The following is a 26,030-nucleotide window of genomic DNA, read 5'->3' as shown; positions in this document are numbered from 1 at the left end:
GACTCAAACTCAACGAGAAAAAAACTAAATTTATGCTTTTTTGTGCAAAAAACAAACGAATAGATTACGATTTTAAGCTTCGCTACGGCTCTTGCTACCTTGAACGTGTCAGCTCTCATTCCTTTCTAGGAATTCCATCACAACCTAGGCTGGAGCGACCACATAGACCACACCCGTATCAAGATAGCGAGAGCTATTGGTATGCTTTCTCTGCTTCGACATCTTTTACCTTTTTCGCTGAAAAGACAGTTCTATTTCTCTCTTATCTATTCTGGCATCAGTTATTGTCTTCTTATCCGGGGTACCTTGTATACCACTGAGCAACCATTGCAGCAGTGGTTGCTGTCATCGAACCTACCGCTAAGCATCGTTCGTTCTTCACCCAGGTTTCCAAGCCTCTGCAGATCCCAAAGTGCCTGCTCAGCGTTGCGTCTTCCTTCAAGCTGGACTGATTCCTGCCACGTGTCGACGGGGCGGATACTGCACTGTCTTCATTCATATGTATACTGCGGAACCGTGTCATCGCTGAAGCGCCTGCGCAAGCATCCTTCTTCCAGCCTTAAAAGCCGTCACCTCGAGACCCTCCAGTTTCATTGCAGCAGTGGTTGCGGTCATCGAACCTACCGCTAAGCATCGTTCGTTCTTCACCCAGGTTTCCAAGCCCCTGCAGATCCCAAAGTGCCTGCTCAGCGTTGCGTCTTCCTTCAAGCTGGACTGATTCCTGCCACGTGTCAACGGGGCGGATACTGCACTGTCTTCATTCATTCATTGATTTGTCTACATTGATTTGTATTGCGTGTCCTCATGTATGAACATGTCAGCTTCGATTTTATATTTGTTTTCTCCCTTGGTGTTTGTATTGCCACGCTGGCCTGCCTTGTTGTGGTCTCTTGGGCCCTGTCAAGCTGCCTCGAGCAGCTTTTTGCCCAAGAGTTCCTACCATGCATATGGTGAAATAAACGAATTGAATTGAATTGAATTGAATATGTATACTGCGGAACCGTGTCATCGCTGAAGCGCCTGCGCAAGCATCCTTCTTCCAGCCTTAAAAGCCGTCACCTCGAGACCCCTCAGTTTCATTGCAGCAGCGGTTGCGGTCATCGAACCTACCGCTAAGCATCGTTCGTTCTTCACCCAGGTTTCCAAGCCTCTGCAGGTCCCAAAGTGCCTGCTCAGCGTTGCGTCTTCCTTGAAGCTGGTCTGATTCCTGCCACGTGTCAACGGGGCGGATACTGCACTGTCTTCATTCATATGTATACTACGGAACCGTGTCATCGCTGAAGCGCCTGCGCAAGCATCCTTCTTCCAGCCTTAAAAGCCGTCACCTCGAGACCCCTCAGTTTCATTGCAGCAGTGGTTGCGGTCATCGAACCTACCGCTAAGCATCGTTCGTTCTTCACCCAGGTTTCCAAGCCCCTGCAGATCCCAAAGTGCCTGCTCAGCGTTGCGTCTTCCTTCAAGCTGGACTGATTCCTGCCACGTGTCAACGGGGCGGATACTGCACTGTCTTCATTCATATGTATACTGCGGAACCGTGTCATCGCTGAAGCGCCTGCGCAAGCATCCTTCTTCCAGCCTTAAAAGCCGTCACCTCGAGACCCTCCAGTTTCATTGCAGCAGTGGTTGCGGTCATCGAACCTACCGCTAAGCATCGTTCGTTCTTCACCCAGGTTTCCAAGCCCCTGCAGATCCCAAAGTGCCTGCTCAGCGTTGCGTCTTCCTTCAAGCTGGACTGATTCCTGCCACGTGTCAACGGGGCGGATACTGCACTGTCTTCATTCATATGTATACTGCGGAACCGTGTCATCGCTGAAGCGCCTGCGCAAGCATCCTTCTTCCAGCCTTAAAAGCCGTCACCTCGAGACCCCTCAGTTTCATTGCAGCAGCGGTTGCGGTCATCGAACCTACCGCTAAGCATCGTTCGTTCTTCACCCAGGTTTCCAAGCCTCTGCAGATCCCAAAGTGCCTGCTCAGCGTTGCGTCTTCCTTCAAGCTGGTCTGATTCCTGCCACGTGTCAACGGGGCGGATACTGCACTGTCTTCATTCATATGTATACTGCGGAACCGTGTCATCGCTGAAGCGCCTGCGCAAGCATCCTTCTTCCAGCCTTAAAAGCCGTCACCTCGAGACCCTCCAGTTTCATTGCAGCAGTGGTTGCGGTCATCGAACCTACCGCTAAGCATCGTTCGTTCTTCACCCAGGTTTCCAAGCCCCTGCAGATCCCAAAGTGCCTGCTCAGCGTTGCGTCTTCCTTCAAGCTGGACTGATTCCTGCCACGTGTCAACGGGGCGGATACTGCACTGTCTTCATCCATATGTATACTGCGGAACCGTGTCATCGCTGAAGCGCCTGCGCAAGCATCCTTCTTCCAGCCTTAAAAGCCGTCACCTCGAGACCCCTCAGTTTCATTGCAGCAGCGGTTGCGGTCATCGAACCTACCGCTAAGCATCGTTCGTTCTTCACCCAGGTTTCCAAGCCTCTGCAGATCCCAAAGTGCCTGCTCAGCGTTGCGTCTTCCTTCAAGCTGGTCTGATTCCTGCCACGTGTCAACGGGGCGGATACTGCACTGTCTTCATTCATATGTATACTACGGAACCGTGTCATCGCTGAAGCGCCTGCGCAAGCATCCTTCTTCCAGCCTTAAAAGCCGTCACCTCGAGACCCTCCAGTTTCATTGCAGCAGTGGTTGCGGTCATCGAACCTACCGCTAAGCATCGTTCGTTCTTCACCCAGGTTTCCAAGCCCCTGCAGATCCCAAAGTGCCTGCTCAGCGTTGCCTCTTCCTTCAAGCTGGTCTGATTCCTGCCACGTGTCAACGGGGCGGATACTGCACTGTCTTCATTCATGTGTATACTACGGACCAACCATAAACCATAAACCAACCGGAACCGTGTCATCGCTGAAGCGCCTGCGCAAGCATCCTTCTTCCAGCCTTAAAAGCCGTCACCTCGAGACCCCCCAGCTTCATTGCAGCAGTGGTTGCGGTCGTCGAACCTACCGCTAAGCATCGTTCGTTCTTCACCTAGTTTGGGGCCTTTGCTTTTTTGCAATTTGGACTACCTTGACTGCAACCACTGCTGCTGCCAACTTTGCTTGCTTCGTTGTGTTCATTGTCTACACTTTTCTCATGATGCCCACTAATGTCGAGCTGGCTAAAATAATTGAAAGTTTCGAGGCAATGTTTGAGGCCAAGATCAATGATTTAGTCAGTCAACTCGTCACTAAAGTAACTATCAAGCTTCAAGAATCTGGTCTAGACCTAGGTGGACTGGCTAAGGAAGTGTCTGACATGGATGCTATTCTCACGCTATTGAATGATATAGACGTAAAAGTTCTGAGTAGTCAAGCGGATCTCTTGGCCGCAAACAAAGCGCTCAAACTTGAGAATGAAATGCTAAAAAATCAAATCGCCAATCAGGATCAATATTCCAGGATCAACAATCTTGAAATCAAAGGTGTTCTTTGCACACAGGGCGAGGACTGTGTTGCAATTTTGGCGTCGATTGGAGAAAAAATAAGTTGCCCGGCTGACACCGCCGACCTTGACATTGTTCATCGTGTGCCCGCTCAGTCAGGGCAGAACATCATTGCTCGCTTCATTTCCCGCGCTAAAAGAAACGACTTCTTGGATAAAGCTCGCAAGTCACGGCTTGACACCGGTACGATAGGTTTCCCTGGTGAAGTAAAGGAACCAGTTTATGTAAATGACCACCTTACTGTGGAAAACAAGAAACTTCTCAGTAAGGCGCGAACACTCAAGAAGGAAAAAGGGTGGCTGTTTCTCTGGAAGAAAAACTGCCAAATTTTGGCACGTAAGACAGAGCCATGTTTCCAGCCATGTTTTCCGTATTAAATCTCAGTCGGACCTTTCCATTTTCACTTGAGTCTATGCACCTTTCCTCCAATCTCATCCATCAACACGGCTTCATACTTGACGCCTTCAAATCTAAAATCTTCTTGCCGATCTTTTATTCATTTTAATGCGCGAAGTCTACGAAAACATTCGGACGACTTAACTAACCTATTATCAGCCACTCAACACCAATTCTCCATAGTCTGCGTGAGCGAAACTTGCCTGTCTGATGCCGATAAGAACCTGTACACGTTGCCTACATATAGCGCTGAATACTGCCATCGTAGCGATAGCGCGTACGGTGGCTCAGCGATCTTTATTTCCTCTTGCTATCATTATCGTCGCTGACTTGACCTATCGCTGAAAGTGGTAAATTGTGAATTTGTATGGATCGAACCAGACGAAGCTTTCTTTTCACTAGATAGAAAAAATATAGTCATTGCCTGCATATACCGGTCACCATCGTCCAATGCCAAAGATTTCTGCTTAGCTCTACACTCAGTCTTAGAGGTATTGTCAATAGAACGCAAAAATGTTATAATAATGGGTGACATCAACATTAACACATTACATCCCGACTGTTCCTCATATGTATATTATATGGAAGTTTTAAATGCTCATGGCTTCGAAAATCTTATCAACATTCCCACACGCATATCCGCTAATGGTCCGCTGTGTTTCGTTCTCTTGTCTGTCCGTCCGTGTTTCGTGTGCGCTGCAAACACCTACAGTTCAAGCTCCCTCATAGATCACGCTTTATCCAACCTAACGACCGCCCCTAATGCAGGTGTCATAGAAGCCGATATCATCATCATCATCATCATCAGCCTGACTACACCCACTGCAGGGCAGAGGCCTCTCCCATGTCTCTCCAATTAACCCGGTCCTTTGTCAATTGCCGCCACTGTATCCCCGCAAACTTCTTAACCTCATCCGCCCACCTAACTTTCTGCCGTCCCCTGCTACGTTTGCTTTCTCTTGGAATCCACTCCGTTACCCTTGAGGACCAGCGGTTATCTTGCCTTCGCATTACATGCCCTGCCCAAGCCCATTTCTTCCTCTTGATTTCAACTAAGATGTCATTAACCCGCGTTTGTCCCCTCACCCACTCCGCCCTCTTCCGATCTCTTAACGTTACACCTATCATTTTCCTTTCCATAGCTCGCTGCGTTGTTCTTAACTTAAGCTGAACCCTCTTTGCTAGCCTCCATGTTTCTGCCCCATAGGTGAGTACCGGTAGGATGCAGCTGTTGTATACTTTTCTCTTCAGGGATATTGGTAAGCTACCATTCATGATCTGAGAGAACCTGTCATATGCCTCCACCCCATTCTTATTCTTCTAGTTATTTCCCTCTCATGATCCGGTTCTACGGTCACTACCTGCCCTAAGTAGACATATTCTCTTACTACTTCCAACACCTCGCTACCAATTGCGAACTGCTGTTCCCATGCTAGGCTGTTGAACATTACTTTGGTTTTCTGCATGCTAATTCTTAGCCCCACCGTTCTGCTCTGCCTGTCTGATTCATCATGCTTTGCAGTTCTTGTCCTGAGTGGCTTAGCAAGGCAATTTCATCAGCGAATCGCAAATTATTCAGGTATTATCCATTATCTCTTATCCCCAAATGTTCCCATTCCAGTCCCCGGAATACCTCCTGTAAGCAGGCAGTGAAGAGCATTGGCGAGATCGTGTCTCCCTGCCTGACACCTTTTCGTATTGGAATTTTATTGCTGACTTTATGGAGAACTATAGTAGCTGTGCAATCGTTATAAATATCTTCCAATATTTTCACATAACACTCTTCTACACTCTGATTCCGCAATGCCTGCATCACAGCTGAGGTTTCCACTGAGTCAAATGCTTTGTCGTAATCAATGAGGGCTATATATAGGCGTTGGTTATATTCTGCGCATTTCTCTATCACCTGATTGATAGTGTAAATGTGGTCTATAGTTGAGTATCCTTTACGAAAGCCTGCCTGATCATTTGGTTGACTTAAGTCCAAGGTTGTCCTGACTCTATTAGCGATTACCTTAGTAAATACCTTGTAGGCAACGGACAATAAGCTGTTTGGTCTGTAATTCTTCAAGTCCGTGATATCTCCTTTCTTATGAATTAAGATAATGTTAGCGTTCTTCCAAGCTTCTGGTACTCTCGAGGTCACAATGCATTGCGTATACAGGGTGGCTAGTTTTTGTAGCACAATCTCTCCTCCGTCCTTTAACAAATCTGCTGTTACCTGATCCTCACCAGCTGCTGTCCCTCTTTGCATTGCTCCAAAAGCTTTCTTTACTTCCTCCTTCGTTACTGGCGGGATGTCCTATTTCTGTGCTCGACTGCCTCTCTCAGTAACTTGATGGTTACATTCGCTACTGTATAGATTTGTGTAGAACTCTTCGGCTAATTCAACTATCTTGTCCATATGGCTGATGACATTGCCCTGTTTGCCTTTTAGCGCAAATAAAGGGAACCAGCGAAAAAAGACGCCACACAAGAACAAAGAAGGCACACACCACAACGCTGGACTTACAACTGATTTATTGCGATGAAGAATTGCTCAATTTAAAAGAATTTCCTGCATGCGCACACACCCTACAGACAATACACTTCGCGCACCACATGGTGACATGGCTACTATAATGATAAAAACTTGCACTCTTTTTCGGTGATAATCATGGACGGCTCACTGACGCATTTCTGCTTATTCTTTCTGATCAGGAAAGCCTCTAATAGCTCACACTCACGTTTAGATTTCCCCCGCCCGATAATGCTGGTAGTGTGAAAACTAGGAGTACACTTGCAGTCCTTTACATGCAAGGCTAGATTGCTGCCTGTGCCAGTGCCCAAAGTTGTGCGATGTTGCCTCAGGCGCTCATTCAAGCATGCTCCGGTTTGGCCTATGTAGATTTTCCCGCATGACAATGGGATTGAATACACCACGTCCACTGCGCATGTGGTGAACATAGTCTGGTGTTTGGTCTTGCAAACACCGGTTCTGCGCAGGTCTGCAGAGGTTTGGGCGCACAAACCGGACAGTTTGCAAGGGGCAGAAAATGCCATAGTGACATCAAACTTCTGAGCCACTTTTTTCAGACCATGTGAAGTCTTGTCGAAGTAAGGCATGACTTCTAACTTTCTTGTTGTCACTTCTACTGGCCTGGCAGCCTTTGAAGATGACTTCAGTTTTTTCCCCAAGGATTTCGCCACCGCCAGCAAAGCCGAGGGAGGACACCCAGAACATTGTAGCCGTTCAACCTGCTCCGCCAGACTTTGCTGCATCACATGAGGGCAACTCTTCTTTAAGGCATTCAAAAAACACAAGTTTGCAATGCCGCGCTTCACTAACTTAGAATGGGCCGAATCATACGGCAACAGTGCCTTCTTAGACCTGGGCGCATATTTCCAGCACACGTGTTGATTGGGTAAAAAAGTCAATTCTAAATCCAGGAACCTAATGGTCTTGTCAGAAGGAATCTCATGCGTAAAAACCAAGTTCTTAGAACATGTGCTAAAAATATTTAAAATCTGGTCTGCCACAAGGGTAAGCTGGTCAGTTTCGGGTAAGTTCAAAATTATAAAAAATCGTCAACATATCTAAAAACCCTTACAACACGTGTGTCGTTCAGAGAACCCTGTCGCATCGAGTCAAATTTTGCTAAAAAAATCTTGCACAGCACAGCCGCAACACAGGAGCCAATACAGATTCCATGTTTTTGCACAACATAATCATCTTCATGCTGTGCAATCGTAGAATTCAAGTACACTTTTAAAAGTTCGAGGAAGGATTCTAAAGTGATGCCACACTTATTCTGGAAGGAAATTGTCCCAGATCTTTCAATTAATTCGCGCGCAGCAATAAAAAGTTCGTCATGGGGCACAGAATAAAACAAGTCCACAATGTCCACCAAGAAGGCTGCATTAGCGCCGGGGAAACCGCGATTGAGACACTCCACCAGGCTCATTGAACCCTGCACAACAAAAGGATCCGCCGGCACAGGCCCTCGAAGGAATGCTGTAGGTAGTTTGATAAGAACGGTAAACTGGGCTAGTTGGTAGGAATTCATACTGAAAACTGCGCAATAAACGAAGACACAGAACGAGAAGGCACGACACGGGCGCAGACTATCAACTGAATTTTTATTCAATGAAGAGGCCTATATATGTATCTTCTACCCACAGGGAGACAGCACAAAAACACAACAACCGCGATAATCAACCCAAAACACAATCACCCACTATCGCTTCGCGTGCACCGTGATGCACCCGTCAATTCCACTTCCATAAAACTGCGCACAAACAAAATCACGACAACCTTAACGGTCACGCTGATGTCACGCCAAAGACCCATATCGCCTGCTCGCCTTAAGAAATCTGGCCAAAAAGGTTATCTCCCTGTCAAGGAAGGCCACAGATGGTGATGCCACACAGGAATCCGAGTCTTTCTTGATTAGGTAAGCCTCCACCATCTCCCTGCATACCTGATCGCTATGTTTGAACAGACGCTGGTCCTGTTCAAATGAGGGTAGCATTTTTCGCAACCCTTGCAATGCACGGCGAGATTGGAGGAAGCCGCGCCCTTCAACGACCTACGATGCTCCGCCATCCGCTCGTTCACACAACGACCCGTCTGGCCGATGTACTTTTTTCCGCACGAGAGCGGCACTTCGTAAACAACTCCAGTGTTACACTCTGTGAACCTAGTTTTCTTCCTGTGCGCTACCAAACAACCAGTTCCAGCACGACTGCCCTCAGAGTCTAGCTTTTTACGCACAGCACTACAAATCCGCGCAAGCTTATTTTTGGCCGTGAAAATCACGTCCACTCCGTACCTCGCCCCCACTTTCTTGAGCCGGTGTGAAATTCCATGGACGTACGGAATTCCCGCCACACGTCTCCGTCCCTCGTCCTGCTTGTTATTGGAACCACTACTCCCCTTGTTGGCCAGGATCCTTTCGGAGATCTGAGCCAACAACTGCTTCCCGGCTTCCTTCAGCCTCTCCACCTGTGCCAGGAAGCTAGCCTCAACTTTGTGGTTACAGAACTTCGCAAGGGACGCTTTTAAGCAGGACGTGGCTATACCAGCCTTGACTATTTTGAAATGCCCCGAGCTAAAGTTCAACAGTTGCTTGTTCGTTCTAGGGTGATATTCCCAACACACACCATTATCCAGGTACTCGATACTGAGGTCTAGAAACTGTAGGGTATCCGAGCTGGGCATCTCGAAAGTGAATTTGAGGCCGCCACCAGCATCCTTGAACATTTTTACGACGTCCGGAGCCGCCCTGGGAGAGTTTGACTACAAAATGATCAAAAAATCATCGACATAGCGGAAAACTCTTAGCGCTTGATCACCAAGATCCTCCGCCAGTTCCTGATCCATCCTGCTCAGATAAATATCGCTCAGTACAGGTGCAACCCGGGAGCCGATGCAAACACCCGACTTCTCGACGTACACCTTACCGCCCCACCCAACAAAGGTCGATTCCAAGTAAAAAGAAAGCAGTTCTAGGAAACTCTCAGTCGAAACACCGCATTCCGCCATAAACACCAACTCGTCATTGTCTTTAACAATGCAGTTGTTGAGGATTTTGCGGGGTCGCAGCGGAGCACCACAGAGAGACGACCAGCGTGGCAGGCTTCTAGTTCCGAACTGCGCGTACCGGGCGTGCGCTCCGAGCACGCGCTGTCGTTCTTTATTTTCTTTTGTCGCGGGAACGCCGATCTCAGCGCCTGCGCTTTATAGCGTCGCCGGGCGCTACAGAGCCCCCCGCCAAGACGGAACGTCGGAATGTACGTGCCGACGGGGCAGAGATGGAGTAGCCACGGCAGGCAAGCAGGCAGCTAGAGTAACAGTGTCCCCACGGGGTCGCTACAAGGTCCGGTAAGTGCAGGTCAGGGGCCGGGAAGAGCAGTCGGGTGGAGGGCGCGGGCTCAGGTGGACGAGCCTGGCTGCTGCGCAACGGGCGAATGATGCAGGGTGCCGAGCTGACAATGGACATGGGGGCAGGGGAGGCCATCATTGGGCCGTCACCGACTGTAGTGCTGCCCGCTGGCACAAGTGTCACCAGTGTCGGAACGTTGCAGCTGATGTCCATGGGGATCTGACGCACCGTGTACGCGATCACAAGCACAGGAGCGGCCGAAACGGCTCCATGGACTGACAGCAGATGTGGTGGGACCGTCGACACAACGGTGACTGCTGTGACGATGCCGGAGCAAGTTGCTTGGCTCAATCCAAGGTGCTTGGCTGAAACGGGAGTGACAGTCCGGAGCGACTGGCCAGTGCTGATGCGCGTGTGGGCACGGTTGGCTGTAGGTGGCTGCCAGGAGGTTGTGGCAGTGACATGCCGTGGAGCTGAGACTGCTACATCAGACGGCTGGCTGACAGCAACAGGCACAGGTGGTGGTTCGACAGTGGCTGCACTACTCGGTGTGGGTAGCTCGACCATGCGGTGCCGAAGGTGGCTCAAGTCAGGCACCAAAGCAGACGCTTGCTGCGGCGGTGTCGAGCTGCCAGGGTCAGAATCCGAGAAGCGGTTGACCGTACTGAGGGCTTGGGGTGGGGCCTCGTGGGCAGGCGGTGTGGCCGCCGAGGTAGTGGGGCTGGTATGTGGCATATGCTGCGGTGGCGGCAAACTCACTTCGCCTGTAGCACGATCGCTCAGGTCAGTGACTGACGGCTTTGCCAAAATGAGCGATGAGGTGGCAGGTGAGCTTTGGGCTGGCAGCGATGCTACGCAGTAGGTTACAGAAGTTGGTGGAATGGGGCACTCGTCGAGGAAGAGCTCGACGGACGGCGGCGCTATTGCAGATGAGAGAAGTTGCTCACCGGGCTGTGCCGTAGACGCTGTGTCATCCTTATGGGAGGCGGTATGGCCGGAGGCGCTGAACAGGGTGGCGCGAGGCGCATCTGTCGCTGAGTTCGCTGACGTGGCAAACCGCAGTGGGCCAGGCACCTCACCGAGCTGCTGAGCGAATGACTGCGGACTTGGGGCAGTGGAGTCGTCGCACAGTGCTGCTAGCGTGTCCTGAGTAGCTGGATGTGCTGTCGGAAGCAATGCGGCAGCGTCTGGTGCGGTCGGTGGTGCGGTCGGTGGGACGGAGACGCTGGACTGGAGTGGCGGCGAGGCGGCGAGGGGCTGCTGAGGCGGGCCGGGTTCTGATGAAGGTTGCGGGGGCGCGAGCGAGGCCGGTGCAGGGCCAGAGGCTGGCGGCGGCGAAAACGGGTCCGCTGCGTCGTAGAGCGGCGGCGGAACGTAGTAGGCGCCGAAGTCCGCCAAGACGGCCGCACGCAGCTCATCGTATGGCCGGCCGCCGAAAGCAGAGTAGGTGAGCCGACGCAGGAGGTCGGGCGGGAGGATGTCGCAAAGGACTTCGTGTTTGAACGGCTGGATGGTGATGCCGTTCAGGTACATCGCAGCCTCCAGCTGGGCGAACCACCCGCCGACGCCTGCAGGCCGGAACGCCGGGAGCGGCGGGTCGAAACTTGGGTGCTGCCAGTACGCCATGCTGGAACGCCGCTGAGATAGAAGGCACGGTTCGCCAGGTCACCACTGTTGAGAATTTTGCGGGGTCGCAGCGGAGCACCACAGAGAGACGACCAGCGTTACAGGCTTCTAGTTCCGAACTGCGCGTGCCGGGCGTGCGCTCCGAGCACGCGCTGTCGTTCTTTATTTTCTTTTGTCGCGGGAACGCCGATCTCAGCGCCTGCGCTTTATAGCGTCGCCGGGCGCTTTATAGCGTCGCCGGGCGCTACACAGTCTTTCACTGTCTTCATCAGCTGAGGATGGGGCAGCGAATAAAACAAGTCTTCCACATCGATGCTGAAGGCGCAGTACTTTTTTCTGTCCAGCGCTGACAGGAACTCAACCACATTTTCAGAGTTGTTCACCAAGGAGGGGTCCAAAATATTGAGTGATCTCAAGTGTTTCTGTAGCTATAAATGAAATGAAATTTAAGCGCACACGAAAAACGCACACAAGAGGAGATACACACAGGACAGGCGCTAACTTCATCTGATTTATTCGCAGGTAAGAGAGCGAAAATATATACATAAAACGAGACATGCGCAGTAAAGAAACAGATCGTCATATCACAATGCGTGCTCAAGGTAGCTATTTATAGCTATGCACCATCTAGCCCAAACAGAAGTTTTGTTAAATGTTTCTGTAGAAACCCCGACAGAACATGCTGCCATGTATCCCGCTCAGAAATGATTGCCCTGAAAGGGACGCCCGGCTTGTGAGTCTTTGCCGTAAAGAATAAGTCTAGAACTGCACCTTTACCATTCTTGCCGGCCGTAGCCAGTCCTTCAAGGTTCCTTCCTTGCAGCAGCGCCACGCCTTTCTTTTTGATGGCAGCGGGCTTTACAGCTACTTCCTTGAAGTTCTTTTTCACAGCCTCACCCGCTATTTGGGCAAAAATATTTTCTGGGGCGAGGACAAAGAACCCTTCCTTGTCTGAGAGGAGAGGCCTCAAGCCCTCAGAAGGGTTGGTGAACTATTTGGTCGCTGAGGGCTTGAGGCCTCTCCTCTCAGACAAGGAAGGGTTCTTTGTCCTCGCCCCAGAAATGATTTTTGCCCAAAAAGCGGGTGAGGCGGTGAAAAAGAACTTCAAGGAAGTAGCTGTAAGGCCCGCTGCCATCAAAAAGCAAGGCGTGGCGCTACTGCAAGGAAGCAACCTTGAAGGACTGGCTACGGCCGTCAAGAATGGTAAAGGTACAGTTCTGGACTTATTCTTTACGGCAAAGACTCACAAGCCGGGCGTCCCTTTCAGGGCAATCATTTCTGAGCGGGATACATGGCAGCATGTTGTGTCGGGGTTTCTACAGAGACACTTGAGATCACTCAATATTTTGGACCCCTTCTTGGTGAACAACTCTGAAAATGTGGTTGAGTTCCTGTCAGCGCTGGACAGAAAAAAGTACTGCGCCTTCAGCATCGATGTGGAAGACTTGTTTTATTCGCTGCCCCATCCTCAGCTGATGAAGAGAGTGAAAGACTGCATTGTTAAAGACAATGACGAGTTGGTGTTTATGGCGGAATGCGGTGTTTCGACTGAGAGTTTCCTAGAACTGCTTTCTTTTTACTTGGAATCGACCTTTGTTGGGTGGGGCGGTAAGGTGTACGTCCAGAAGTCGGGTGTTTGCATCGGCTCCCGGGTTGCACCTGTACTGAGCGATATTTATCTGAGCAGGATGGATCAGGAACTGGCGGAGGATCTTGGTGATCAAGCGCTAAGAGTTTTCCGCTATGTCGATGATTTTTTGATCATTTTGAAGTCAAACTCTCCCAGGGCGGCTCCGGACGTCGTAAAAATGTTCAAGGATGCTGGTGGCGGCCTCAAATTCACTTTCGAGATGCCCAGCTCGGATACCCTACAGTTTCTAGACCTCCGTATCGAGTACCTGGATAATGGTGTGTGTTGGGAATATCACCCTAGAATGAAGAAGCCACTGTTGAACTTTAGCTCGGGGCATTTCAAAATAGTCAAGGCTGGTATAGCCACGTCCTGCTTAAAAGCGTCCCTTGCGAAGTTCTGTAACCACAAAGTTGAGGCTAGCTTCCTGGCACAGGTGGAGAAGGAAGCCGGGAAGCAGTTGTTGGCTCAGATCTCCGAAAGGATCCTGGCCAACAAGGGGAGTAGTGGTTCCAATAACAAGCAGGACGAGGGACGGAGACGTGTGGCGGGAATTCCGTACGTCCATGGAATTTCACACCGGCTCAAGAAAGTGGGGGCGAGGTACGGAGTGGACGTGATTTTCACGGCCAAAAATAAGCTTGCGCGGATTTGTAGTGCTGTGCGTAAAAAGCTAGACTCTGAGGGCAGTCGTGCTGGAACTGGTTGTTTGGTAGCGCACAGGAAGAAAACTAGGTTCACAGAGTGTAACACTGGAGTTGTTTACGAAGTGCCGCTCTCGTGCGGAAAAAAGTACATCGGCCAGACGGGTCGTTGTGTGAACGAGCGGATGGCGGAGCATCTTAGGTCGTTGAAGGGCGCGGCTTCCTCCAATCTCGCCGTGCATTGCAAGGGTTGCGAAAAATGCTACCCTCATTTGAACAGGACCAGCGTCTGTTCAAACATAGCGATCAGGTATGCAGGGAGATGGTGGAGGCTTACCTAATCAAGAAAGACTGATTCCTGTGTGGCATCACCATCTGTGGCCTTGCTTGAGAGGGAGATAACCTTTTTGGCCAGATTTCTTAAGGCGAGCAGGCGATATGGGTCTTTGGCGTGACATCAGCGTGACCGTTAAGGTTGTCGTGATTTTGTTTGTGCGCAGTTTTATGGAAGTGGAATTGACGGCCCAGTCAAAAAAAACCATTAGAACCAATTGGAAATTTTCAAATGGAACCATTTGAAATTTCCAATGGTGTTTTTGGACTCCCAATTGGATCCAACAGGACAGACCCATTGATTGCAAAGGGTTCAAAGGGGCAATCCAATTGGATCCAACAGGACAGACCCATTGATTACAAAGGGTTCAAAGGGACAAATCAATTGGATCCAACAGGACAGACCCATTGATTGCAAAGGGTTCAGTGGGGCAATCCAATTGGATCCAACAGGACAGACCCATTGATTACAAAGGGTTCAAAGGGACAAATCAGTTGGATCCAACTGGACAGACCCATTGATTGCAAACGGTTCAGAGGGACAATCCAATTGGATCCAACAGGACAGACCCATTGACTGAAAAGGGTTCAGAGGGACAAACCAAATGGATCCAACAGGTCATGCCTATTGGATACAATGGGTTCAGTGCAACTCACCAGTTGGATACAACCGGTAATTCCCATTCTATACAATGGGTATAGAGGGAGCAACCAGTTGGATCCAAAGGTCACGCCCAATGTGAACAACGGGTTCCATGGGACAGACCAATTGGTTTCGTCAGGTCATGCCCATTGGGTATAATGGGTGCAGTGGGCCAGATCAAATGGATACTCAAGGTCAGGCCCACTGGGTACCATGAATTCAGAGAGACAGACCAATTGCACCCATTAGTTGGACAAACTGTAACCAGTAGGTCCAATCTACCACATTTGACTGATCTTGCCCCCTAAATCAATTTGTTTCCACTTGGCCTGACTAGCTGAATCCAACAGATACTGAAATAAATGGAGACAACACAAAAATTCATTTGGAACAAATCTTGTTCATGGCAGATGCAAAAAAAAAAGCAGACACTCCATCACAGACACGTACAAGCACAAAAAAACACGGACAGAGAAGAGACTTGGACAACACGAGCGCTTACTTTCAACTGAATGTTTATTGATACACAAGCACAATTATATACACCTTGCTGCATGACGTCAAACTGACAGCCCTGCCGACATCACGTGGCTGCTCCCAAAAACATTATTTCCTTTTTAGTCAGTGTGACAGATGGTGCGCTGACGCAGGATGGACCGGCTTTTCTGATCAAATCTGCCTCTATTATCTCTCTCACATCCTGACAACTATGTTTGGCCACAATCTTGCATGGGCTGAAGACAGGTTTACATGGTTTCTTATTCTTTTCAGCGCATCGTTCTGAACATTGTCATGATTGCGCTGAAAAGAATAAGAAACCATGTAAACCTGTCTTCAGCCCATGCAAGATTGTGGCCAAACATAGTTGTCAGTATGTGAGAGAGATAATAGATGCAGATTTGATTAGAAAAGCCGTCCATCCTGCGTCAGCCCACCATCTGTCACACTGACTAAAAAGGAAATAATGTTTTTGGGAGCAGCCACGTGATGTTGGCAGTGCTATCAGTTTGACCTCATGCAGCAAGGTGTATATAATTGTGCTTGTGTATCAATAAACCTTCAGTTGAAAGTAAGCGCTCCTGTTGTCCAAGTCTCTACTCTGTCCGTGTTTTTTTGCACTTGTACGTGTCTGCTATGAACCAACTAGCCCAAAGGTCTGTGCTCCTGACACTCCATCGCCTTTGCATCCACATTTCGCTGTTGCTTCATCTCTACATTTCTTCATTTTGCTCCTGCCTGCAAAATGAAACCACCCAAGCCAAATTATGACAAAACAAAGTGAAAAAATTTTCGTACCCAAGTTTTAGTAGCGCAGCTTAAATGAGGGAGTGTGCAAGCGCTCATAAATATCAATAATGAAAAAAATTACATAACATAGTTAAAAATCCTGCCACTTCACCCACAGTCATCGTCCAGAACAGCTACACAGACTCAACGAAATGCATGTGGAAATTCAAAAATTATTTAAAAAATAAATTATATGTACCTCCTTGCCAGCTTCTCAATGTCGCCCAGTTTTTCAACGACGAAGTGGTTTAGCTGCTTCACAGCCACGGAGAGCATGTGAGCAGGTACGCCGTTGCTTTGCAGCCGCTCCCTGTAGCATTCTGTTGACATCAAGAGGAGCAGTACATTATTTACAAAAAGAAATCAGAGGACATTCGCTAAGTTTGGAAATGCAAGCTTCCTATCTTGCCTGTACTGTTTTAAGTAGATTTCCAAACCATGATGCAAACAGAAGGAGACCTGGTTGCATATTTCCAGTATACTTGTGCTTGCAGCTTATCCTTTGCACATAACCTTACATTCACACCTCCCATGAACACAAGCACTCATTCTACCTTTTTCAACCGCATTTTAAATTAAGTGGTGTCACAATGCTGTCCTTATAATTGTGTCTTGAAACACTGAGCCTGGCTAACCAGAAAACCACCTTCAATGTGCATTAGTTTGCACTATTTTGGTGCAAATGCATATTAAACTGTGAGGGAACCAACGGTCAAAGGCTCCCAAGGATAGCTTACTCAAAGCACACAAGCCTAATTTGTTGTAGACTACCACAATTGCCGACATCACAGAGGAATGGTGCAGGCAAAGCATAATTTATTGCCATAAATGTTGCACAAAATATAGAGTGGCCAGTATCAGGTTCTATATGCAGGAAAGTGGAAGTCTAACAAGGGAAGTGATAGGTTTACAAAGATGAATCGATGAGGAACCCCAAAAAAGTTCCTAAGTTCTGTCAGTTTCAGCAGTCCCCTAAGTCAGAACGAGTTTCAGCATTAAACAGTGGGTAGTTCATCTTGAAAAGTGCTGTGCATAATCTCCCATGGGCATTTGTCCAGTTTGCTGTCAAATTTTGTCCACCTTTTTGGATGAAGCGGAGAATGCAATTTGGTGAGAAGTACTTGTGCTCAATGGACATGCCAACCTAACATCCATACAGAAGCAGCATGCGAGAACACACAACTGGAGCACAGCCAAAAGGCAACTAATAGTACAATTACGCTACACAATAGTGTGTAGTCTCTTTCTTGTCCTACCTCGTGCACCCATTTCTGCTATGCTTGATATTCACCACCTAGCCGAAGTCTCGACTGTTAACAAGAGGTTTCTAGCATATTCACTATCAGTTATTGATAAAGAAAGGAAGCTAGCAACTCCTGTATTACCTCATGATAAATCCTTCCTCTACAAAAGAGGGCAAAATGATTAACATGAGTGCACAGAAAATTGTCACCTCATCAGGTAGCAAATTTTACTCAATCGTATGCACGGCTGCTTGCAGCTTGGCTAAAAGCTGGGGAAACCAAAATAGCACCCTTTTTCCCTTCACACAAAAGCAGATTTTAGTCCCTTTATGAACGGGTTCATTGCATATCTTGTGCTGTGAAGTTGTCTGCAAGTTTCAGCACGTTGTGCCCTGCAAGTATCATTCTCAGGTATCCCGTGGGTTTCTTCCTACATTGTGGTACTGATTCTGCATCTGATTCTTTTGATGTCTTGACTTACGTTACCAACTGTACTTTAAGAAAGTGGGAAAAAAACTGAAGTCAAAACCATACTACACACAATTATGTCAATATGGGTGCAGCTGTATACACAGAAAATTGCAACCCTTGCAATTCCATACAATCCACCGCCTTTTCTTATATAAGCACACACTTTCATTTGGGGAAGAACAGGATTTGAAACAATGCCAGAGAAAGCTTTACAAGTTTGTGGTCACATCACTGACACAACCATAGCAAAGAACAGATAAAAAACTGTCCTAACAGCAGTCTGTACTCACCACGCATCACTGCTAACTTCACAGGGCTCAGCGCATTTTTTCTTGGGCGGTCCGGAAATTTTGGGCAATGTCTGCCTGTGAAAAGAGGCGTAACAGAATGCAGTGGAGAAAAAATAAATAACTTTGTAAACGCTTCATCTATTCAAAAATCATGGTGGAAAACAATGCTATATGTTATTACCCTGAAGGGAACGGTTTCTTAGTGCTGCCGTACCCCAGATTGCTACCAGCAGCTCTTTTACAAACATGCTGTCCTTAGGCAGCTGCTTTATTCTGATCCAGGCACTGTTTGATATCTGGATCCCACGCCCAATGTCCACCTGCACAGATAAAAAAAAAACATCTTGTACATTCTACACATGCTCATTTGCCATGCCTGTATCTTCCGACCTGCTTAAAAAGGAGTATTTATGTATCCCCCATCCTCATAACTTCCCCTGACCTCATCTAAGTCAAAGCGCCAACCTCGTGCAGTGTTTTTATCATCATGTATTGGCAAAATGTGAAATAAAAAAGTATGCCAGGGATCTCCAAAGGTGAACATACTTAGCAGAAACTTAAAATGTTTGCATAGGTAACTTTCATGTACCTGTGTCAAAACATCAGAAGTTAGCAATGGCTGCAAGAGCATGTAAAGCATAGACAATTATTCAATAGCACTTTGATTTGGCATGCACAATGCAAAGTGAAATTACAGCTCATTCAAGATATAAGATGCAGCTATCTGCACCAATGCTTAAAACACAACAAATGCACATTCTTATTGTTTTGGGCTTTTCAGGAAGCATTCAGGTATACCATATCGTCTTGACTGGGGAGGAGATGAAAGGCTGCATTTGACGTTGAAGCAGTGGTCTCTATTGCAGGGGGTAAAGGCACCTTGTCCACCTTGTCCTCAGGCACTGAAGACATAGTCTTCAGGGCTTGGGCATTCAAGGAAGATTCTAAAAAACATAGTCATACACATTAATCACAATGACGCACATATGACAACAAGCTTACTATAAAACTTCAAAAACGAATAAATGTCTCCACTACAAAATATAAACGTCAGAAACGGCCCTTTGTTTTTGAGTTTTGCATCACAAGAAAATCTGGCAGTTCAAACTAGGCACAGTTCATATTTGACAATGAATTTGATGAATGAACATAACTTGGATTTTTGTTAAATTTTTTCTTGGCACAAAACATTTTACAAATATCTCTGTTGTAGCGCTCTCAGTTCTGTAAAAATACTGCTTCAATTTACCTACTGAAAGGACCACATAATATAAAGCTAATTTCCATGTGTTTCACCGAGCTTTATGCACCGGCAAACTACACCTTGTGTGTATTTTCGGGTAGAACTATGGTTTAGCCACAATCTGCTCAGGCTTTCACCAGGAAATAAATGGTCTTGCATATAAGCTCTGCAGATAAAATATAAGATACAGATGATATGGTGGCAGATATATGACATTATTAATAATCTGTCTCTTAAGTGTGGTTCGAATACACACCACTTTGAATGCCGCTGCCAGGCTAAAACTAGTACTAAGAATACTAAGGAATCAAAAAGCCATCATACCGAGCTCGTCCATTCTTCCTATAACTTTCTCCTGGAGCCTCTCATTAAGGTCTCTTAGTTTCCTCATTTCCAAGTCTTGCTCTTGCAACCGCTGCTTCAGGCTATTCACCTCTGCCAGTGCAGCTGACAGAGCATTTTGCTCTGTTTCTAATCTCTGTGGTATTAACTTCTTTTTTCTTGCAAGAGCTTTTAAAAGGTTTTCTTTGTTGGTGGGTTTTTGCTTCTTAGGCTCCTATAAATAAAGGAAATACAAAGACATTTCTCAGCCTCACACACTCTTAGGAGCCCGGCAGTTTCTGTGCACTGAGGAGCATACATACCACCTCGCGCTCTTCTTCCTCACTGTCACTGGAGCCAACAATTCGCCTGAAGCGAACACAACGCTGTCTCACTTTGGTTTGTAAGTCTGCTTCAGAGTCTGAAACATTGACACAAAGATCAGTAAATTGCAGGTAAACGGTATAAGTCTTCTAGACACTTTAACAAGCCAAAATGCACAACAGAAATGTATTCCAAGAAAACAGCAGAAATGGAGGCTGTTAGTTGTAGACACATCAAATGCATATTATTGCTATGATAAAAATTAAAACCTAGAATTCCAAAAAACTCAAAGAAAGAGAGTATGTATGCTTTACTTTTTTTGTGATGCAGTGACATCACAATATCAAATAAATAAAATCGCTCTAATTTTTGCTTTTGAAGCGGTGGCCTGGTTATAAGATTACTATGGTTATAACTATGGTTATAAAGTTACAAAATATTTTAAAATTGCGTTCGCGGAGCTACCTTTGATGATCAGGCTTGATATTTTTTTTTATTCGTCGAGTGCCTCTAGGCGTGGGATATTCCAAAAGAAATTGTGGCTAAAGGAATGATAAACGAGCACGTGTTAACTAGCGAAAAATGCGCTAATTACCAAGTCCTTATTTTTGACAGCCAGGTAGCAGCCACGACAAATATAATATCATCGCTGCAACAAAAGCCGCTCCTTAATCTTAAGTTTACAGGCGATTGTTGCCCACGCGGTCGACTATCTACAACACGTGTTCTCCCACTGACAGGGCTGCTTTTCGCTCAGTTTAATTTGTGGCCCACCACAGAAAGAAATATGCCTTAACAGCTGCATTTTGTGAAATTTTAACGATTTACGTCTCATGCGTTCATACCGCGGTAGCTGGGACTCGCGTTGATCGATCAAGCAACCTTCTTAGAATCTCATGCATTCATATCGCGATATCTGCGACTCGCATTGGGCGATCAAGCAACCTTATTAGAATGGAGTGTGTTGCAGTAATTAAGCAACCACTGTCCGTGATCAGTTCCTCTGCAACGCGCGAAGAATGGTCACTGCCGCAGGCGCAGAATAATAACAGTTCGAACTTACCTCCAAGCAGCAATATGCGGGCTCGATAATAATCTGCAGTTCCATCTTCTTCAATCCATTTCACTAAATAAAATGTTGAAGAGTAGTCATCGTCATCCCTACACTTAAATCCTCGCACGTATTCGATAGGGACAATGGCACAACGCTTGTCGTCCTCGTATCGAACGTATGCATGCGTGCCCATGGTGTCAACAGCGAATTGCGAGTGCTCACGAGGTGACACAAAAGATTGACTGCTCAGTGGCCACTGCTCAGTTCGGTCGCTCAATCTCGCCGGTCTCGCGTCCGCCACAGCCCGCCATTGATAGACGGATGGATGGATTATTCTGACTACAGTTGTATCGGGCGGCAGTTTGCGCCACCTAGCCTAAAATTCCCTTTTTTTTTCTTTGTCTCCCCAAACTTTTGGCAAGGCAACTGATACCAAAGTTCCAAAGTATTGCGCCATCGCGTATTCGCAGGTCCTAATTTTACAAAAAATTATTTCTATCTCATAGATTTAGAACCCATTACTCAGTACTCGGGCTTCAGTGCGTTGATTGCTGGACTGACTTTTTTTGTGAATACGGCCGAACTAGCCAAACCGAGTTGTAGTCATAGCCCCATAGCCGAGGCAACTTCGCCACATGTGACCTGCCTGTGGTACTGCCAGTAACAGGAGAAGGCCAAGCCAGCGGCAGAAGTGCGACAGTATGTTTGGTCGTTGGTCTGCACGCGATTTTCTTAGTCCCTGGAATTTATTGGCACTTTCGCCTCATTAAAATTTTTGCGAGATTGCTGGCACAAATTTAAACATTGCGAAGCGACACGCAGAGTCTGCTCCGGAATCGTGATGGCGCGTCCACAAAATCGGCAGAAGCGAGGTAATTACAAAGAATACCTAAACCCTGGCGCAAAGTTCGAGCTGCCGAAGTCGACGCACTACTGGCGCAAAAGCCATCAGCAAGAACAAGGCGTAAGTACTTCGAGCGTATATACAGTATGTGCCCACCACTTAATTGCGCTTCTGAACGCCGCTGACTGATACTTTAAACGTTGCTACACAGGAACTTTCTGCGGCAGACAATAGAGGTAGTGGGCTGCAGTCGCCACCAGAGGATATCGAAGAAACCGTCACAACGGATGAAGAGGAAATCAGCCAACAGCCATTCGCTTCCAGCGCTACCAGTGACTGTGAACGCGCTGCGGCGGGAGGCGCACTCAGTTCAGCCGTACACTCCGGTTCCATTTGCGAGCCGGATGCAGATGACGTACGTGATGATAACCTGGTAAGGACAAATATTCAGTGTTGAAGCCTTTATCTGAAAAAAAAAAGCCGTATACTGCCATTTTTTCTTACCATTCCTCTGATAAGCCTTTCTTAACTTTCCCGCCTGTATGCTGCGAAATGAATTGTTGCATTTATGTGTAATTTTTATTTGTGACTTCGAATGTTCTGCTACTTCACCGTACTGTCTATATTTGCTTGTGCTGATGCAAACGCTATTCTGTTGTGACTACTGCTCATTTTATTGCGAAGGGCTTCATTCTTTGAAGCTGTTTTTGGGTAGCTTTTTTTGCTTCAGGCCCCCGCCTTCATAAAAAAAAAAAAAACAATCGCGAAATAAAACTTAACCAGCTGCTGCACTAGATATCGTTTTGGCATTACCATTGTTGTTTTAAATGCATGAGAACTTTCTTTTGTGTTGCAGTATGTTGCAGAAAATATTTGTACAAACCTGCCCATCTGCCTGGTCTCACTGAGACTGCGGTGTGTTCAAATAAGTAAGATGCCTTCTCTATGTGTGCAGGAACACCATGCCCACAGTGAGAGCACGAGCCCCAGCTCAAATGATGCTGCACTTGGCAGTCTCTTCAGAGATATTGTGTCTACAAAGTTAGCTGTGACGGAAGGTGACATGCTCTTAATGGTCCTCAGATATGCACTTAACTCAAGGCTGACATTTAGTGCACTTCTTAGTCTCATTGACATGGTCAATGCTTTTTTTGAACGCCCTGTTCTTCCGCATTCAAAGTACTCTCTAAACAAATTTTTTGAAGGCAGTGGGAGAGGCATGACATTTCATTATTTTTGCCCACAGTGCACAATTTATGTGGGTGAAGCTGTGCCAGGCATATCCCTGGACTGCTCCGAATGTGGTCGGCCATGCGGATCATCTGCCATGGCAGATGCACCCTTTTTTGTCCTTTTAAATCTGCCATCACAATTATGCAAAATTTTAGAAAAATCCACCTTTCTTGATTTGACAAAGCCGCTGAAGTCCAATAGCACCTTGTGTGACATTCATGATGGCAGTATGTATCGCAACTTTGTTGATGCTACTAGTCAAGCTGGCCACAGAATCAGCTTTACACTGAATGCAGATGGCAGTCCTGTATTCAAGTCGAGTGGCACATCAATTTGGCCTATCCAACTTATTATTAATGAGCTGCCACCGACAGAAAGGATGAAAAATTTGGTATTGGCAGGTCTCTGGTTTGGAAAAGACAAACCCCACATGGGCATCTTTCAGGGTGCCTTTGTGGAGGTCATGAACAAATTATCGCAGGAAGGATTTGACCTTAATTATAAAGGCAAAAAACAAAACTTCAAGGTCTTCTGCATTTGCTGTGCTGTTGATTCTGTGGCCAGAGCCCCCATGCAGGGTGTAACTCAGTTTAACGGATACCACGGCTGCAATTGGTGTCTACAGAAAGGCGAGAGGGTTGGGAGAGCAACAAAATACCCAGTTGAGGATAAAGACAGTCCCGAGAGGAGTGAGGAGCAGATGGTGGCAGATATGGAAAGGGCAATAGTAGAGGGGCGACCTGTTAATGGCGTAAAATCTTTCTCCCCACTCATCAACATGCAGCAGTTTAACATAGTCTGGAGTTTTGTTCCAGACTATATGCACTGCGTGCTGTTGGGAGTGGGGCGGCAGTTTCTGGACTTGTGGCTCGAATCGCCAGGCTCTCTATTCTATTTGGGTCGCTCTCAGGCTGAAATTGACAGACGCCTAATGACCATTGCACCTCCCAGAGATGCGAAACGCACACCTAGACCTACCAAGGAGAGAAGATGGTGGAAGGCGAAGGAGTATGAGAATTGGTTGCTCTTCTACAGTGTTCCTGTGCTGGAGGGCATTTTGAAGAGTCAGTACTTGCAGCACTGGGCATGTCTGGTGGAGGCTGTACACATCATGCTGGAACACAAGGTGTCACTTCCTGACCTTACTATTGCAGAGAGCCTTCTTTTGGACTTCTATGTCCACGCTCAGATCCTCTATGGAAAAGAGTGCATGACGTATAACGTGCATCAACTTCTTCATATTGGAAAGAGTGTGCGACACTGGGGTCCATTGTGGGCTCACTCTGCTTTTCCTTTTGAGGCGGGAAATGGCACCTTGAAGGAGGCTGTGAAGGCTGCCAATGGCATTCCCCACCAGATATGCCGTGTGTTGCAGATTGAGGGAGTGGTGGAGAAGTGCCTTAAGATTACTGCTCATCAAGGTGCCATACAGTACTGTGCTTCTCTAGACAGATCACCAACCCAGAAAAGTGTGCCCATCTCTGGGGGGTTGCGCTTCTTTGGTCGAGGTAGGCCATATGTCCCTTCAAGCAGCATAACTAACAAGGAGCTTGTGGCAGAAGATAGTATTGAGTATCCTCGTTTGTGCCACAGTGGCCGTATATTTACTAGTGAAGACTATGCCAGGAATAAAAAAACAAACAACTCAGTGGTACAGCTGTCAGATGGCACTTTCGCAATAATTGTGCGCATTGTCAGCAGCAGTCATACTTTTGCAGTTGTGCAGCCACTGAAATGCAAGGTGTTAAAGTATAGCACTGTTGAGATGAGGCACTTGTTTAAAGTTGTTTCATTCTCCATGAAACGTGAAGTTGTTCCATTTTCCTCGGTCAGCAATATTTGCGTCTTCATGAACATAGGAAGTGTATTTATTTCACCTGTTCCTAGTTCCTACACCCTTTAGACGATTACCTTTTTCTTAGGTTTGGTTTATTGGGGTTTAACGTCCGAAAGCAACCCAGGCTATGAGGGACGCCGTAGTGAAAGGCTCTGGAAATTTCCACCACCTGGGGTTTTTTAACGTACACTGACATCGCACAGTACACGGGCATCCAGAATTTTGCCTTCATTGAAATTCGGCCACTGTGGCCGGGATCGAACCCGCGTCTTTCGGGACAGCAGCCGAGCGCCGTAACCACTGAGCCACCGCGGCGGGGTCCCGTTGAAACATGGCCATGGCACCTGCATCCTTGGGATCACTAGTCGAGCACCATAACCGTTTAGCTACTACGGGTTTTGGTTAATTTGCATCATCTGGGAAACATTAATGTGAGGTAACATTGTACAGCATGTTTGCATTGTTTTAATTTTGCCACCGTACATGTGACCACCAAAGTCCAAATTAACCTCAGAACTAATCTCAAGCTGCAGAACAGCACCTCAGCCACGGTCCATCACAGTTTTTGGCTTTTATCCTTCGAAAACCTCTATTGGCTGCACTGGCTAGATCTCAGTACTTAAACGATTTCAACTTCAGATGAAGACATTTATGAAACTGCCTTCATGTGTTTTTTAGACTCTCTATCTGACTGGAGTGAATATTTTGTTGTGCAAGCATTCAAAGTGCATTTAAATGCAGCTTGTGTTGTAAGTGCATACCTGAGACCATTTTGACCTGTCACGCCATTTCATCAAACTGCGCTATTCACCAGTATAAATTGGTAAATTGGTTTTTGGGGAAAGAAAATGGCACAGTGTCTGTCTCACATATCTCGGCGGACACCTGAACTGCGCCGTACGGGAAGGGAGGAAGGTAGGAGTGAGAGAAGAAAGAGATAAAGAGGTGCCGTAGTGGAGGTCTCCGGAATCATTTTGACCACCTGGGGATCTCTAACGTGCACTGACATCGCACAGCACACGGGCGCCTCTTGCGTTTCCGATCTCAAATTTTCACTCTCACTTTAAGCTTATGTCATCCAGGGTGTATTTATTACGTATTCTTGGAGAAGACTGTGTGTGGTGGGAGGATGTTAAATCGCACATTTCTTAGACTTTTTATGGCAAAAAATAATTTGTGCAAATCCGGATTTTATGTGGAAGCCATACTTTAGGATGTCCGTCCCCTTCTCTTCCTCTAATTGAATTTGCCCCTGGTATTGCCTTGGAA

General features: G+C 47.1%; 2 protein-coding genes and 1 pseudogene across 3 annotated transcripts; 1 reads left to right on the top strand and 2 right to left on the bottom strand.

Moving 5' to 3' along the window:
• LOC149367519 (uncharacterized) overlaps nt 1-9,115 on the bottom strand; it is a 39,550-nt pseudogene extending 30,435 nt beyond the window's left edge.
• Nucleotides 9,116-16,065: 6,950 nt separating this feature from the next.
• LOC149367518 (BEN domain-containing protein 5-like) lies at nt 16,066-19,838 on the bottom strand. 2 transcript variants are annotated; one of them, XM_089567379.1, is made up of 5 exons: nt 19,793-19,838; nt 18,704-18,849; nt 18,087-18,225; nt 17,906-17,980; nt 16,066-16,220 (listed from the first exon to the last, which is right to left on the bottom strand). In XM_089567379.1, exons 2-5 carry the CDS (start codon nt 18,815-18,817, stop codon nt 16,090-16,092), a joined length of 459 nt encoding a protein of 152 aa, XP_089423505.1. In that variant the 5' UTR covers nt 18,818-18,849; nt 19,793-19,838; the 3' UTR covers nt 16,066-16,089. The 2 variants fall into 2 exon arrangements, with proteins under 2 accessions (XP_089423505.1, XP_089423504.1); XM_089567378.1 differs by lacking the exon at nt 19,793-19,838 and adding an exon at nt 19,473-19,757.
• Nucleotides 19,839-21,531: 1,693 nt separating this feature from the next.
• Nucleotides 21,532-25,482, top strand: LOC149367517 (uncharacterized). Its single transcript, XM_089555897.1, has 3 exons — nt 21,532-21,811; nt 21,903-22,124; nt 22,647-25,482. The coding sequence occupies exons 1-3, from the start codon at nt 21,689-21,691 to the stop codon at nt 24,825-24,827; spliced, it is 2,526 nt and encodes an 841-aa protein (XP_089412023.1). The 5' UTR covers nt 21,532-21,688; the 3' UTR covers nt 24,828-25,482.
• Nucleotides 25,483-26,030: the final 548 nt, after the last annotated feature.

The sequence above is a fragment of the Amblyomma mixtum genome, chromosome 1 (assembly GCF_055824585.1).
Source record: "Amblyomma mixtum isolate Tamu chromosome 1, ASM5582458v1, whole genome shotgun sequence".
Lineage (NCBI taxonomy): Eukaryota > Metazoa > Arthropoda > Arachnida > Ixodida > Ixodidae > Amblyomma > Amblyomma mixtum.
This window is presented reverse-complemented; position numbering and strand designations above follow the sequence as displayed.

Bases quoted from the DNA above. Each gene is read 5' to 3' on its own strand.
- LOC149367518 (XM_089567378.1), bottom strand. From the start codon at position 19,539: ATGAGGAAACTAAGAGACCTTAATGAGAGGCTCCAGGAGAAAGTTATA. The intron at 18,850-19,472 runs GTATGATGGCTT...TATGTTTTTTAG, and splicing joins AGGAAGAATGGACGAGCTCG to AATCTTCCTTGAATGCCCAA. The intron at 17,981-18,086 runs GTAATAACATAT...CTCTTTTCACAG, and splicing joins AAGAAACCGTTCCCTTCAGG to GCAGACATTGCCCAAAATTT.
- LOC149367517 (XM_089555897.1), top strand. From the start codon at position 21,689: ATGGCGCGTCCACAAAATCGGCAGAAGCGAGGTAATTACAAAGAATAC. The intron at 21,812-21,902 runs GTAAGTACTTCG...GTTGCTACACAG, and splicing joins GCCATCAGCAAGAACAAGGC to GAACTTTCTGCGGCAGACAA. The intron at 22,125-22,646 runs GTAAGGACAAAT...CTATGTGTGCAG, and splicing joins ACGTACGTGATGATAACCTG to GAACACCATGCCCACAGTGA.